At 38.3% G+C, this 16,612-nt stretch overlaps 1 protein-coding gene and 1 pseudogene across 2 annotated transcripts; both read right to left on the reverse strand.

The window, feature by feature from the left end:
* Positions 1–456: 456 nt before the first annotated feature.
* Positions 457–10,616, reverse strand: LOC107695074 (UDP-glucuronosyltransferase-like). Of its 2 annotated transcripts, none has more exons than XM_016494866.1 (5): positions 9,659–10,616; positions 4,940–5,071; positions 3,860–3,947; positions 1,956–2,175; positions 457–1,856 (listed from the first exon to the last, which is right to left on the reverse strand). In XM_016494866.1, the coding sequence occupies exons 1-5, from the start codon at positions 10,532–10,534 to the stop codon at positions 1,577–1,579; spliced, it is 1,596 nt and encodes a 531-aa protein (XP_016350352.1). In that variant the 5' UTR covers positions 10,535–10,616; the 3' UTR covers positions 457–1,576. The 2 variants fall into 2 exon arrangements, with proteins under 2 accessions (XP_016350352.1, XP_016350354.1); XM_016494868.1 differs by lacking the exon at positions 9,659–10,616 and adding an exon at positions 5,882–6,746.
* Positions 10,617–11,191: 575 nt separating this feature from the next.
* LOC107695040 (UDP-glucuronosyltransferase 1-4-like) lies at positions 11,192–12,776 on the reverse strand (annotated as a pseudogene).
* Positions 12,777–16,612: the final 3,836 nt, after the last annotated feature.

Raw genomic sequence — 16,612 nt, forward strand, 5'->3', positions numbered from 1 at the left:
AGATATAAAAAAAAAACATTATTGAAAGAAAAATTGGACGTTTCATATCATAATAAAATAAATGATTACACGATGACAAAAACCTGCATGTGATTTGGCATTTCTTTATGTTTACACAGATTACTAATGCTGCTTAAATGTGCCATTAATGTACTGACACAACAATATATAGTGTATTTTATACAAATATAACTGATGTAAATGACAAAAACAAAGTTTAAGGCTGATGTCTATTCATTTTGGCAAGTAGGGCCTACTTTTCCACGTCAAAGACCGTTTTTATAAATATGCACGTTGCCGTGGATTTTAGCGTATGCACACGCTAAGATCAAATCTGTGCGTACGCACATTTTATAAATGAGGCCCCAGAACCCCATAGAGAATCTATGGGGTATTGTCAAGAGGAAAATGAGAAACAAGAGACCAAAAAATGCAGATGAGACGACATTCTAATTTATTGAGATGCACCTGTATTATTCCCCTCCACCAGAGGTCGGTAAAAAAAAAGTACATTTTAAGAAAGTGTTAGTCACTTGCAAGTGTAAATATTTATTTCTTGTATAAGGACAGGTTTTTAATTTTACATTGTTTAGTGTATTAGAAACTACAGATACAGCAGTACGTTTTCAAATGAGACTTTGTTCAACAGTAAGATCTGTTTTCTCTTCTTGCACAACCCCAAATAGCTTTCTGTAGAAATGAAACTTATGTCAAACTTATGCTTTACTGTTTTTCCCAGTTTGCAGAGAAGTGCAACTAAAATTTGTGAGAAAAGAGAATGAATTTTTTTTTGTATTTCATAAAAAAAGCATTGCTGTGTTCATATTTTAGAATTGTATTTTTTCAAGTTTACAGAATGTGATTTTACAGATCATAAGAGGCTACAAGTGCACAACAGCAATTTTCTGTTCATACAAAAACGGATTGGTTGGTCATTTAGGAGTGAAATTAATGAAAAATCTATGGGGGCAAATTACAGAAAAAAGTGTAAGCAATTAAGTTCATTTAAAACATTTTGAATGCCTTGATGGTGATCATAAGGTTGATGAAACATGGAAATTGAAAACATTTCTATTGAACCTTGTATTATAAAAAAAAAAAAAACGAAATTAGACAAGATTATATTTCTTTCACAGCCTTTCACTTGTGTCATATAAAACAAAGCATCTAACCTGACAAAGGTTCATTAAAAGAATTCCATTATCCAGAATTCCTGTTGATTATGAGAGTTAGAACCTGCCGTTTGTTTAGCCTACAGTGGATTGCTTTGAATGATTAAAAAAAAAAAAATGCTGGTGGCTACTAGGTGAGCAGTGACCAATGATATCATAATGAAAGCATGTAAACGAATATTTTAAGAAACAAATCTTTACAGTTGAAACTGCTTCAAAATATTGATGTATGCTCCCTCTTTACAAAACTGCGGCTTTTTGAGAAACTTCACTGGCTCAGTAGTCAGGTGCTAGAAGTCAGGTTGCTTCTCATGACATTCTCATGAATGATGGCACCTGAATTAAAAATAGTAGATGTGGAAAATGTGGTTTTTAAGCAATACCACGTTTTAATCTTTATACAATCAGTCTTCCTTCCTCTTCTGCGATTTTCTACAACAGCGTCTCCAGCAAAGTGCACAGCATTTAAATGTTGCTAGAGTTACAATCAGCACAATAAAAAGCAGGAAGCCAATCACATCTAGACTGTGGTACTGAAGCCAGTTCAGCTCATGAGCAGCAGGTCTCAGGTGGTCTGCCCCCTTGTGTCTCATAACAAACTCTGTCCAGTAGACTGCAAGGTCCAGGGGCTGCATGGGACGGTCATTGTGTATGGCCGACAGCTTCTCCATTCTTTGCTTATAGCTGCAGAACACAGCAAAAGAAATGCATTGAGATTATGAAAAAGAAAAAAATAATATAGAGACAGTGGGAAAACCTTTGAACAAAACATCAAACTCTCACCTGCTGTCGTTAATAACTGTGTTGAGAGCATCGACCAGTGTTTCTGCAGTGATATCATGGATGCTGAGCACCACTCCCACCCCTCGAGTTGCCATGCGGTGCACATTGTCACCCTGGTCACCAAAGAGGGGAAGCATCACCATGGGAACACCATGACAGATGCCCTCATAGATTCCATGCGTCCCACCATGAGTGATAAAGGCCTTTGCTTTGGAGTGACCTTTGATAAATGAGAAGAATTAAAGTAACTTTGCTTTTGACAGGACTAATTGGCTGGCACATACAGCAGATGACGATATGCAAACAATACAGTGGGGTCCAAAAGTCTGACTGAGATGATTTTTATTTATTTAAACCTGGAAATAGTTTTAGGACTGAAAAAAAAAAACATTTTTAAAAAAGTTAAATCGAATAAGTAAACAAGTTGCCACATAATTAAAGAAAATTTTAAGTGTTTTTTTTTTTTAGGTATGTCCCCCTTTGCTTTATATGATCACCACAACGCTTGTGAATTAATTTAGAATGAACAAATTGCATTAAATTAGATGCAAAATGCATCTAAAATGCATGGCCTCAGACCTCAGATCCCACTGTATAAAGCTTTGATTTAATTTGTTTAGTAGTGTAATGTTTAGCATCCCCATTTATTGATCTTTGCAGGCATAGGCACCAAAAAGCACAAGATATTCTCCATTAAAAATAAATAAATACATTTAATAATCGACTGCGATTCGGGAACCTCTCTGATTGGTGGATCTCACAACTGGTCTCTGCGAGTCATAATACACACAAATGCCTCTTTACAGTGGCTATATAATAGTGTGCCGTTCTGTTCCCAACATCTTGTTATTTATTATATTGGGCTTCATTCATTCAATACTTTTGTGATTCTGTTATTTTTTTCAACATTAAATAAAAACGAATAAAATGTATGTGTTTGGGCAGTTTTCATAATCAATAGCTCATATTTAGGCAATCACATGGAGTTTTATATGGCAGTATGCATCTGAAAAAAAATTTAGCAGTATATTTGTTCATTTCCTCAGTGAAAATCTGTGTTCTATATTATGACGGGTGGGCACTCACCGGCAGAACATAAATCAGCGTCTATGCGTGCAGGTATTTAAATAGAATTCCACAAGATCTATAGATATTCTGACACCTCAGGGCACTCTTTTCTTTCAAAATTCTCCAGTATTTATATAGCTGACCAGATTGCTCATTGGTCAAGCATCTGCCAATACAGCCACAGTTAATGGGATTAGCTAACATTATGAGTCTGGTTCTGCTCTCCAGTCATTGCAATCATACCTGACATGCCAGGCAAATTACAGACTTTACACAGTTTGTTTAACAAAAGCTGCTTCTGTGTTCTTGGTTTAATGATCCATGTTGTAGCTGGAATTTGTGGTTGGCTGATCCTTAACTTGCTACCCAAGGGATAAGTCAAGTGAATCCCTGGATTTAACAATAATACATTTACTCCCTCACACTGGTCCTCACTCACTTCTGTTAAGACAAACAGAAATCCCTCATTCTTTAGCACTGAATCTAACTAAAGTGGTTGCTTAACTACAAATAAATCCTATTCTTTTCACATGAAAAAAATGCATAAATATATATGCAATTAAATTAATTATTTGATTCCACAGATCTTCAATTAGGTTTCTAGATCTCTACTTTCCTATTGATTAATAGAGCCCTATTTTTTTTGGCTGCATGAAGAATTTTAACATTACATATACGAAGCATTAAATTAGCCAATTAAATGTCATATGGTATGGGAAAAGTAAGTTGTTCATTGCATAGTTTAAAATAAATAAATAAACCAACATCCGGGTGGGTGATACATGTTGTAAGCTTAGTACCAAGGAAAAGAAAAAGAAAAGACCAGAGAAACTCACCGAGCAAGTCATTCTGTGGAAGCCACTTCATCAACTTGACATTTTCTGGGACATTATCAGGAATCTCACCTGTATACCGCCAAATAACCTAGAAAAAGTGATATTCAGCAGACAGTTTTTATTCAAAACTAATTGCAGCACAATTACTCCAGTTACTGAAGCTATCTTTTGAAGCTATACTAATTTATAAAACAGAACCAGGTTACCAGTTTAGACCACTACCTTTAACCACTACCTAAAGAAGTACCCTTTTGGTGCAATAATTTTTATTCAAGTGTGTAGACACTTATAAATACATGAATTCCATTGCATTATATACAGTAGCATATCAAACCAAAGGCATCTACAATTCTTTTTCCCTCAGAACTGACCTGGCAGAGTTAACAAAAGTAATTTATCACATTGTCAACTAAGTTTGGCAAACAGAAAACATCCATATACTCTTTTATATATATATATATATATATATATATATTTTATAATGTAAAATCTAAATTTATTTTTGTGAAATGTTTTGCAGTGTTTTGGTGCCACATATTAGTAGAGGCTTAGGGAATACTCCTGCAGTTTTAGAGTAATGTAAGGATCTTGTGACAGAAAAATGACAGTCAACTCTTGTTGACACAAGACTCCTGCTCGGTCTAACAGAAATACTATCCATTCTAGTAATGCAGCATCCTGCGGAGTGCCAAACCCCCTTTTCAGCAAGCACAATAACTTTAATGAGAACAAGATGTTCCTGGACTTCCTCCCTAGCTATAGCTCTGCGTGCAGCCTCCACTTAGTTTTACACTTTTACTTGCTGAGAAAACAAGTGGGTAATGTGGACCCATAAACCCTACAATCCTTGACTGAGATACTGAACATCTGGGATGCTGAACAGAATGGGCTCAGGTAACGCACCACAATGTTTGCACAGAAGATACAGCTCTAAAAGCCTGGGATTAGTAAATGTGTGTAGTTCAAAGTATTATTTTACACCTTGTTTGACAACTTAATTTGCACCAGAATAACTTGACACATTTCTGCCAGTATGCCGTTTCTAAAATGTATACCGTTCCAACTTCAACTCTTTCGTACCCTCTGTGGAATCATACGGAAAGCCTTGAAGAAGATAGCAGCTTTCTCTTTTGGGATGGAGGACACCAGAGAACCCAGACTGAACACCACAATACCATGCTCTCCAGAACCCTTGACGAATTCCTCCACCTCCTGCAAAAGACAGAGAACAAGCCACAGAATAATAAGACAAAAATAAATAATAACCTTGTGATGTATAATGTAACACCGTAAACTATATATATAGCAGAGAATAAGCAAACATGATTGCATTATGTACTCACACAGCTTCATCAGCAAGGCCGATGTTATCCCTTAATCAACACCAAATCATAACCTTTTCATCTCACCGATGCCTTTTCTATATAATATCTCTGAACCTGCTTCATACACATCATACAGTTACATAGTGTCTGGGGTTTTCTGAGCTCAGGACTCATTATTTTGCCAGTAAAAAGAGCCCCTGCCTTAAACAAACCAAAAAAAAACAAAAAAACTAGCATTTTTGTTTCAGTCCTCATGGAAGGAAGGGTGGCTGACAAAGAAAATAACACAGAGCGAAAGCAATGGAGGAGGTTGCGTGACAAAGAATACCGTGAACACTGCGTTTCCTTAAGTTACCAGTGCCCTAGAGAAGGGAGTCATATTACCGTGGGTTATGTTTGTATGAGGGTAAATGTAATGCATGTTGAAACAAAGCACCAATGTCAAAACTCAGACATTTAGCCCATATTTCCAGAACCGACACTTGACCCCAACCCAACCTTTAAAAAACAGCCATAGATGTAACATATCCACCTTTAGTAATTACATCTTAGGACTAGTAGTCACTTATTACTGAATGTTTAAAACTACGATTAACAATCAATTTATAAAAGGCAAAAATGTTAAAACTTCATTGTAAAAGTGCATTTTGCAGTTAGCTTATTTGACCAAATTCAAAAGGCACCTCTAGTTACTTACTGCAGAAAGTTTGGCACTCTTCTGACAGTTGATGCCCCCGATGAGGACCATATTTGGCATGAGAGGCCTGGGGTACTCAAATGTAAAATCGTATCTAAGCAACCAGACAGCTCCGCGGCCGATGATCTCCTGGTATGTCACATCCGCATCCAGGTATCTTGAAGCAAGTTCATCAAAACTGGCGTACATTATTCGACACAGTGCCAGCTCTACGCCACTCATGATGAAATTTCGAATGCGCTCTACAAAGGTCATTTTGTCAGTGCTACCAGACTGAAACCGAGGTACGTAAGATGGAGGAGAAGGACACTGTGAAGCCAACATGTCAAGGCCACAAGGCATGCCACGAAGGAAGTAGACCGCAGGCAGACCAAGCGCGGTAGCAATAATAGGTCCACAGGGCAGGAAGGGGTCAGTGAGCACCAAGTCAAAGTTCTCCTCCTTTAGCTTCTGCATCAAAGGTTTGTTGTAAAGCAGCGACTCGCATCCTTGCACCTGCGTTCCTGTGAAGTTCAGCAGACGCTCCACTTGGATGATGATGTCCATCGGTGCAGGGATCCGCTTGAACACCCCTTCCTGAAATCCTTTCAAGCTGGTGGACAGCTCCTCCTTGGAGATGCTCACTGGGAAGGTCTCGGTGCGGAAGAGCTCTGAACTCTGGATTAAGATGTTGGTCTCAGGCACCAGAACCAGGAGGTTATGGCCTCTCTGGGCCAGTTCTGTCGCCAGCACCTTCATGCTGAGCCAGTGGCTGCCTTCAACAGGCATGACCAGCACCTGGCCACCCTGCGCAGGCCTCAGCCAGGCACCCAGCCAGAACACCAGCCCCCACAGCCAGCCCTCCTTCAGCATAACTGGGTCTGCCTAAGAGACACAAACACTGAAAGAAAAGGAGAGGAGAAAACTCCTCCTCCAGGAAAAGGGGCTGTGTTTAAACTCTCTCATGTGTGGCTGTGAAACAAGAGAGTGAAAAGAAGAACAAGAGGGTTCGACAGTTGTCCGTTTTTTTAGTTTGCAGATGTTAATCATGCGAAAAACATTTCCTGAAAGGGAAATAAGTGCTCTGCCAGCACAATGTTACACAGGACTCCATATTAAATAAAAAAAAATTTACAGGAAAAAAAACATCACTATTCATTACAGCCATAAATTGTATGTACGAAAAAAAAAAAGTAGCATTTTACAAATCTGTGAACTTTATATCCCGTAACCAAATGCTGACATTATTCATTAGGATTAAGAGACTGAGGTCTTTAAACACTTAAATACAAAATTTAAAGCAGAACCCCTAGGTTGTACATATCCAAATACACCACAGTTTTTTGGCAGGGATAACCATGGGTTTAGTATTTAGCGTCTGACACAGTCAAGAGAAAGAAAATAAAAAAATACTCAATGACTAATTTAAAACCAGCTGTATAAACTCAAGAACATAACTGTTGTCATGTCGGCAGAAGGCAACTCCCACCAGCACCTCCCCCCTTCTCCTCAAACCCAGCTCGCGTGAGAAGCTCGCCACTCCTTTCCTTCCCATCTCCCCATGTTCAAGAGATAACCTGACCAACAATACAGTCCCACATGCTTTCTAATTTGCATTCCACAACACTGATAACAACATAGAATATTTTGCCAATAAAGGGAAATGACCTATATAATTGTTGTAAGAAAAACAACAGGAGTGAGATTTACTCTGATATAGTTCTCTCACAGTCTCTTATTTCAGACTGTTAATCCATTGACTGGTTTTATTTAAACTCGATAATCAGGTATCAGTTTTTTTTTTAAACAGCAGTAGCAACAGCAAAGTTCCTAAATAAATAAATCCTCAAATTCTACTACTACTACTAAAAAACTTTCTAAAAAAACGATAAAGCTGTCATTTTTTGACCTTATCCATGCACTGGTGTAATATTTTGAACACTTACTGTCTTGTACAAATGACACAAGCAACATTCAGATTTTTCCAACACATTTGTATGTGCACACAAATTCCAAGTACCTAAAGTAGTGCCAAACTACAACAATGTATCCAGTAAGATCCACTGACCCAGTCATGGCTGCATGCAAACTCTTATAACACCCAGTTATGCTGTGGGAATACAACATTAACAATTGTACTTAAGTTTATATATGTCTTAGACAAATATATGTCTGAGGAAAAATGTAATCAGTAGAATTCCACTTGTGGGCTTGTGTTGTACCACAGAGAATAATTAACAACAGAAAAATAAACAAAAATACAATAAAATAAAAATAAATAAAAAACAAATTGAGTAATAGTGAAGGATACAGGGTAGAAAATCCTGTTTTACCAAAAGAGCACCTAATAATCATGCAGCTCTAGTCTATTGTATGTATGTACATATATGCATTTGCCTCCATAAAGCCAGAGAACTGCTGCAAATCAGTACATAGTCCTACCTTTACTTATCAGCTATTCTGGGTGAAGGGCAATCTTGATTTAACCTATAGCCTACTATTAAAATATGCTTTGTCACTGAAATTATGTTTAGAACACAGACATGGCCGACTTTGCTGTATTTGCTGCTTTGTGTGTTCAGCTGTGGTAAGTTTAACATTAATAGTCTGTGTGGCACACTGCAAAAAAAAAAAAATAAATAAAAAAAACAGGAAGGGGGCAAAAACTTTTTCACAGCACTGTATGTATTTGCATTTACTCAGACTGCTGTAATAGTAGTACTAGATAAACAATGTACAATTGATGAAACTTCCGTTTGTATTCAAAGCATCTGTACATGACTTTAGGTTTCTGACTTACCCAGAACAGACACCACAGCAACCTGCGAGGAAACGTAGCGGTTGGTCTTTGCATTGTAGGCCACACAGCTATAGTTCCCACTGTGTTTTTCCTATATATATATATATATATATATATATATCATATTTTATGTCTTGTTCAATTCTCTCTTTGAGTCACTCTGCTTCTCTGCTTTTAACACTGTCTTTGTTTTTGTTTCGTGACAAATATGAGTTGCAATTAGAAAGACAAAATAGGTAATCACTTTGACTAAGATGGAGATGACAAAATTAGCCACTATGTAGATATGTAACAAAGACCCTGACAATGAATTACTTAGGTAGTCCAAAGTCCCACTCATGTTTTGCCTACTTTTAACTGGCTGGGATCCTGGGAACTTTGTCACCATTTCTAGCCTGGGTTTACCAGCAAAGTGTCTTTGAAAAATACATTAGTTTTATATAGTTTTATATCACACAGTGTGACTCCCAAATGCTGTGAATTTTGTACATTCTAACACACTTCACTATAAGTCACATCTTGAGTAAGGCATGTTCCTGGGTCAACATGTTTTGATGGAACAACAGTCTTTTCAAACAAACAAATAAATAAAGTTCTAACCCTTATCCCAACTGCTAACCCCAAACCTCAATAGAGTGCAAGCCCTTAAACCAGTCCTATAACTACTACTAACATTAACACCAAATTCTAAAATATAACAAAAAAAAATGTTGCTACAAAAATTGGGTTCACCCAAAATGACCCTGGCAATAAATTACCTAAATAGAGTCCAATTTGTCTTTTGTTTCTTTCTACTGGCTGAGATCCCAAGACCTGTGTCACCCTTTTCAGCCTGGGTTCACCTGCAGATAATGTAGTGACTTAGTTTAATCACACAATATGAGTCCTGAGACTCACCGCTTTACATTCTAAAACATTCATTCATTTTTGTGGATATCTAGTATACTTGCTACTCTGTGCCTTGAGTATCATGTAGTTAGTATGAAGGTGATGCTAACCTTTGTCAGTGGGTTCCTAATTTCACAATTAATTCCTCCTATGAGCTGCATGTTGGGCATCAGGGGTTTGGGGAACTCCAGGCTAAAATCATACCGCATCAACCAGACGGCTCCGGTGTTCAGGATCTCAGTCAGGCTCACATCTCTCTGCAGGAAGTTGAACGTCGCTTCCTCATAGGGCAAGTATAAAAATTTACATATCAGTGGTTCCAGTATGCTCACAAAAAAGTTAAGTACACGCTGACTAAAAGTCATGCGGTCTGAGTTTCGTGTATAGAAACGTGGGATATATGAAGGAGGGTCTGGACAGGCTGTGGCTGCAGCATCAATGCCACATGGCATTCCCCTTAACATGTACACTGCAGGTACAGATAGATTATACGCCAGTATGGCGCCCATTGGTAGGGCAGGATCAGTTAAAACGGCATCAAAGTTTTGTTCTCTCAAAAACTCTATAAGCTCCTGGTTCTGGAACAGACTTTCACTTGTAGAGGCCATCAGGTTGAACATCTTTATCAAACTGGCAGCTGTTGAAGTCACACTCTTCAGAAGGGACTGCCATGGGCTTGTCACTTCATGAACATGCTCGGTCAATACCTCATTGATCAAATCCAGCTCATAGTTGACCGGAAATGTCTTTGTGATGTAGTGTTTTCCTGGACCCAAACGCATGCTGATCTCTGGAATCACCACAATCACTGTGTGTCCTCTACGTCCCAACTCTTCTGCCACAGCCTTCACCCCTGTCCAGTGACTTCCATCCATGGGCACCACTAACAGCTTCCCAGTCCAACTGCTCTTCCCAGATGGTCTCTGGTCCAGCACCGCAGAACTGACTTTACTGATCACCAGACATAAAATTATTCCTAAGTGCATCTTTCTTGCCAAAAAGACTGACGATGTGAACCTTTAAACTTCTGTTTGTCTCACTATGTACACTACAAATACATTGACTGGTTGCTTTTGACACAGACAGCAAGTAGATTGCTTTTCAGATTTTTAGTGGCTAGACACACAATGTGGGAGGGACTTTTTTAAATTCTAAAACCTATTCATTGTATTTTTTACACAACAAAATCCATTAAAAAGCAAGCACAATAATTAATATATAAACAAATAAATGTCTTTGTACAACAAAAATGGAAATCTTAGCTTAATATTTTACAGAGTTAGCCAGTTGCACACAGACTTTGCTGGCTAATGATTACAATATTGCCAGTGTAAGCAGAACTTCTTATTGGCAGTGCTGAACATTATTGATACTTGAACTATGTTCAAAGATAACAACAAAGCCTCCATATATTATGATGCAGTAGTTTCATTTCTGAGAATAAAATACAGACTCGAGTTATAATCTTTTATAGAGCATGTTTGACATTATAAGCAATCAGAAGCTTCTTAAGCCAAAGGATATTCTATGTTCCACCTGATGATGTGCAAAGACCACCTCGATGTTAACCAGTTTACAGGTTTGGAACGACATGAGGGTGAGTAAATGATGACAGAATTGTCATTTTTGGGTGAACTAGCTGTCTAAGCTGTAAACCCAAAGCAAACGCACAAGTGAAGCATACAGTTTGCACTCACCTCTGTAAGAGGGTTTTTTTACGGCACAGTTAATCCCCCCGATTAGAACCATGTTGGGCATCAAGGGTTTAGGAAACTCCAGGCTGAAATCATACCGAAGCAGCCAGAGGGCTCCACTGTGCAGCATCTCCACCACACTTACATCTCTCTGCAAACGGGATGCTACATCCCCAGTTCACCAATATATCAGTCTGCAAAGCAATGGCTCTACGATGCTCACTAGAACATTCAGCACACGCTGACGAAAAGACATATAGTCTGAGTTGTTTGTAAAGAACCGTGGGATGTAAGAGGGAGGGTTCGGACAGGCCTTGGCTGCAAGCTAAGCCACAGCAGTTAAGGAGCGGCAAGGCAAGGCAAGTTTATTTGTATAGCACATTTCATACACAATGGTAATTCAAAGTGCTTTACATAAATTAAAAGAAACAAATAATCACAACAATAAAACAAGGAATTTAAAAACTTTGAAAATGATTTAAAAAATTGAGCCTTGTGGGACTCCGCATGTCATGGACGTCCACTTAGACTTAGAGAGGTTATAAACCAGGATGGCACCAGTTGGTAAAGTACGGCATCAAAGTTCTGCTTCCTCAGGAAGTCCACTAGCTCTTGGTTGAATAGGAGACTCTCAGCTGTGGCCCTTTGGAGGTCCACAAATTACCTCATGTTACTGATTCTGGTGCTGATCTTCTCCAACAAAGGCAGCTGCTTACTCTCCATTACCTCAGCATTCCGAGCTTGGAGTTCGTCCAGTTGTTGCTTTCCATACGGAACCAGAAATGTTCTTGTAGTGTAGTGTTTACTAGGTCCTAGCAGCACACTGACCCCTGGAATGACCACTGTCACTTTGTGTCCCCTGCGGCCCATCTCCTACGCTACAGCTTTCACACCAGTCCAGTGACTGCCGTCCATCGGCACCACCAGGGGCGGACTTAGTGATTTGGGGGCCCTAAGCAAATTTCAGGTATGGGGCCCCAACACCATAACTATGTGCTCTTTTATGTCTAACACTTATTTTGCTCTCTCTCTCTCTCTAGTTTATAGTTTATATACGTCTTCACAACTAAAGTAAATAATTAGTCAACCTGATGCTGTTCTAAATCCACATTAGGCTTATTTATTTCGGATCACATTCACTTCAGTTCAATCTTACGACATTCCATTAATCAATTAAGCTGTCTGCACTGCACAATCAATCTCTTATATACATGTTGTTATAATGAGAGGGTTCACAAGCTCACAGAACTCAGCACTTGACAAAAACTCAGCATTTTGAGTGGTGAGTGAAAATTTGACACTCTCCAGAACACAAATACTCACTGGAGCGTTTGCCAAATATGTTTCGCCAATATCAGATGGGGCCACCTGATTCCCCGTGGCCCTAAGTGGCCATTTACCTCTCTTATTGGTTATGTCCGCCCCTGGGCACCACTAAAAGTGAACCAGTCCAACCAGTTTCTCTAAGCTGTATCGTCGCTCCCACAGCTCCAAAGGCGAGCATGAAGCACCCCACAAATGTAACCAATTTCATCGATGGCTCTTCATGTTCAAAGTGTGTACTCGTGAAGAGGTGCATTCTGGCAATGTGTCGTCAATGTCTTGTGTAGCTTGGCTCTCTCTGAGTCTCTCCCCTCGCTGTATGGAACAAATGGGATCAAGGCTTGTTTTTTTTGTGTGAATTCCTTGCAGGATTAACCAATTGTGTAATTAAATTAAATGTTAGTTTTGGGACCATTCTTAAAAAGTGAGCTACTACCATAAAGAGACAAAAATAATCACTTTGACTAAACAGCAAAAAAAAAAAAAAAATGTGTGTGTGTATGATTTTGAGACTTCCCTGGCAGCGCTCTCCTCCCACCCGGATCAGTCGTAGTCTTTAGTCAGTCAGATTTAAGCTCATCAATCAACCAAACATAAAGACATGAGGGCGTGCCTGGATGCTACGTCATCAGCTTTCGTCCACAGTTCAAGTCATGCAGAGGTATGTGCAGTTGATTGGTTCATTTCTGTTTACTCTGTTTACTGAAGTAAACGAAGTTTGCAGTTGATTGGTTCATTTCTGTGTTAACTGTTTACTGAAGTAAACGAAGTTAGAGATCAGTTTAAGCTGACTGCTGTTAACTATTAACTGCTGTTTAGTCCACGTGTGAACATAAACATTTATTTTAAGCATTGGTGGATTCTTATGTAAGTCATAAAGAATTATTTATGTTACCCCAATCCTTTGCGTGATTGTAACTGAGGGAGCTGTCTGAGGGGCTCTGTACCTGAAGCTAAAATACATCAAAACATTTCCTCTTCATTTTGGACAAAATACCCCAGAAATCACACACGTCTGCAAGATGTCTATTCAAGATTGCTTAATGTGGAAAGCAACTGCTGTGTACAAACATCTGATAAACATCTTTAAGATGTCAGTTTTACATACATTCTAAATCATAAACATCTTAAAGACATCTTCTAAACATCTATTTGACATCTGATAGGAAACATCCTAGAGACGAATTGCAGATGAGCAAACACTAAAAAATATGTGTTGCAGATGTAAATGCAGACGTCAAATAGACGTCTCCGTGATGTATGTGTGCTATCAGGGATGGGACATCTGATTATCACAGCAGTTGCTTATATCTGTTAATCGTTAATAAACTACAGCTTAAACTGATCTCTAACTTCGTTTACTTAAGTAAACAGAAATGAACCAATCAACTGCACATACCTCTGCATGACTTGAACTGTGGACGAAAGCTGATGACGTAGCATCCAGGTAGGCACGCCCTCATGTGTTTATGATTGGTTGATTAATAAGCTTAAATCTGATTGGCTAAAGACTACGACTGATCGGGGTCGGAGGAGAGCGCTGCCAGCGAAGTAGTGATGGGAAGTTCGGATCATTTTACCGACTCGGACCTTTGAGTCTCGTTCAGCAAAATGAACGAATCTTTTTTCGAGTCATTTCGTTCATTTTAGCAAAATACAATTAAAATGTTACATGTTACTTCCCTAACACGTCTACTAACGCAAACGTTGATCACACTACAAACAATACAAAACTGCAATAAGAAACAGAAAAGATTAATTCATTGTTTACCTGGGTCTTCAGTCTATGATTAGCTCACCTCACCTCTTATCTGACAAGTCTTCGGGTTTGAGTCGTACTTACAATTGGGGGATACATTTAGCGATCCTTCTTAAAGATGCAAACAGATACAGGAAGTGCTTGTAATACCAGTTTCTAGACATTGTTCAAATAAGTACAAGCTAGAAAGAGAAGGAAGATTTCTGAAAGTTCAGAATAGGAAAAGAAGTTACCATCCTTTTTTAACAAATCTAAATAATAATAATAATAATAATAACTATGCACCCGTTTGTAAGGAAGCTTGTAAATTAACTAATTTCTCTATCCAGGTGTTTTGTCACATTTTGGTCCTCACTAATATAGCAATACAAACACACACACACACACACACACACACACACACACACACACACACACACACAAATCCAAGGCGATTCACACATGAATGACGATTTGTACATTCAGTAAAACCTTAGTTTAAACCTTAGTTTAAAATCACAGTGCCTGGGAGTTGTGAATATGCTAAATTCTAACAAATTTATTTATATTGACCAAATCAAATGTGTCAGTAGTCTCAGAGTATATACAGATCTTTTTTTTTTTGGATACCTAGTATAGCTGTTCCTACATGCAGTATCATGTAATGAGTATAAATGAGATGTTCACCTTTGTAAATGAGTTCCTAATGTCAGTTTATCACTCCTGTCAGCATCATGTTGGGCATCAGGGGTTTGGGGAACTCCAAGCTAAAATCATACTCTATCAACCAGACATCTCCAGTGCTCAGGATCTCAATCAAGCTCAAATCTTTCTGCAGAAAGTTGGACCTCAAACACAGATTGTGTGAATGCAGCCATGGCGACTGGCTAATGTGTTGTTGTGCAAGTGACTCAATGACCTGCACTGTGATTGTGCAGGGGGGGGGGTGTTTCTGAAAGTAATTTTAAGATGCAACGGGGAAAAACGGGATAAACACAAACATGAAACTTGTAAATAAAATAATCTGTTTTTTTATATCAAATTAAAAAAATTTGATATATGAATTGGGTGTTCGTCAAAGATTGCATGCGGTCGGACGTGTTTACAGCTCCGTAAAATCACCTACTGGAAGCTCTGTAGTTTTGCTGTATAGGCCTATAGATAAAAATATTAAAATTACAAACACACAATACCATTTTACGTTACTTCCATTTCTGAAAAAAAGAATGTAGGCCTAATTTATGTTCTAAATACACACGCCTGATTTTTGTTTTAATTATCCATCGTACATAAAAAAAAAACAACAATTGCAATCAAGACTGAAAAAAGCCAGAAGTGAATGTAAACCAGATTTGGCCCAGACTCTGTTGCTATCTGTGAAGCCAAGCATAAGAATAGCCTACTAATGTAAATTTGTTAACCCACAGTAACACATTTTAACAGATTAATCGCATATTTTCGTTTGCTGCATGCTTTTAAAAACACAATACAAAATTTTTTTTATTTTTTTTTGAGGAAAATAAAAAAAAAGATACGTCTCGTATAAGTTGCATTTTCAGAAATAATAACGGCAGGCCTAATAATGTACCAACATTATGAACACTATAGGATATTTTAGTTCCCCTCACTTTACAACAAATCCTTCAAATTTAACCGTATCAGAACATTTAATAATACTATAATAATTTAAAAATATATAATTCTAATGGATAAATATAATTGCAGTATATAATAATATATGCTTAGCAATAAACATGCCAAAACAAATTAATTTATAAAGAGACTTAAGGTAAAGTTGAGTTTACCTCTCTCAGGCACAAATCCAAATGTGTCCATATTCGCAATGGACCGGTTCTCACGCCGAACAGCACGGTGAACGGATGCGCTGTTTCTAATGAATGCAGTAGCTTAGTGTGCGCGTGAGACGCTGGCGCGATCAAACAGCTGAAACATTAAATAGACTACTCCGTAATTTTTGGTCATACAGTAAAGGCATAATTCGAAACTGCAAAGTGCAAAGTGTTACCAGTTTGAAAATTCAAGAATAATAGCAAAGTTAATAAGAATTCTTTCTAAATGCAGCACCGTTCTTATTTCGCTCTGCATAACCTGAACGAAAAAAACAATTTTTTTTTTCTTTTTTTTGCTAAGAACGAACCGAAATTAAAAAAGTTCGCTTTTAATCTGTGTATTTAACAGCCTGGGAAACCTTCCCAGGGCAGTACCTTGCCTCACCGACTAAAATCAGGGCGCCCACTACGGAGACGGCACCAGAGGTGAGGGGGCACAGTGACCGAGGTGGCCGGGCC

This window comes from Sinocyclocheilus anshuiensis, unplaced genomic scaffold, assembly GCF_001515605.1.
Source record: "Sinocyclocheilus anshuiensis isolate Anshui unplaced genomic scaffold, SAMN03320099.WGS_v1.1 scaffold26, whole genome shotgun sequence".
NCBI lineage: Eukaryota > Metazoa > Chordata > Actinopteri > Cypriniformes > Cyprinidae > Sinocyclocheilus > Sinocyclocheilus anshuiensis.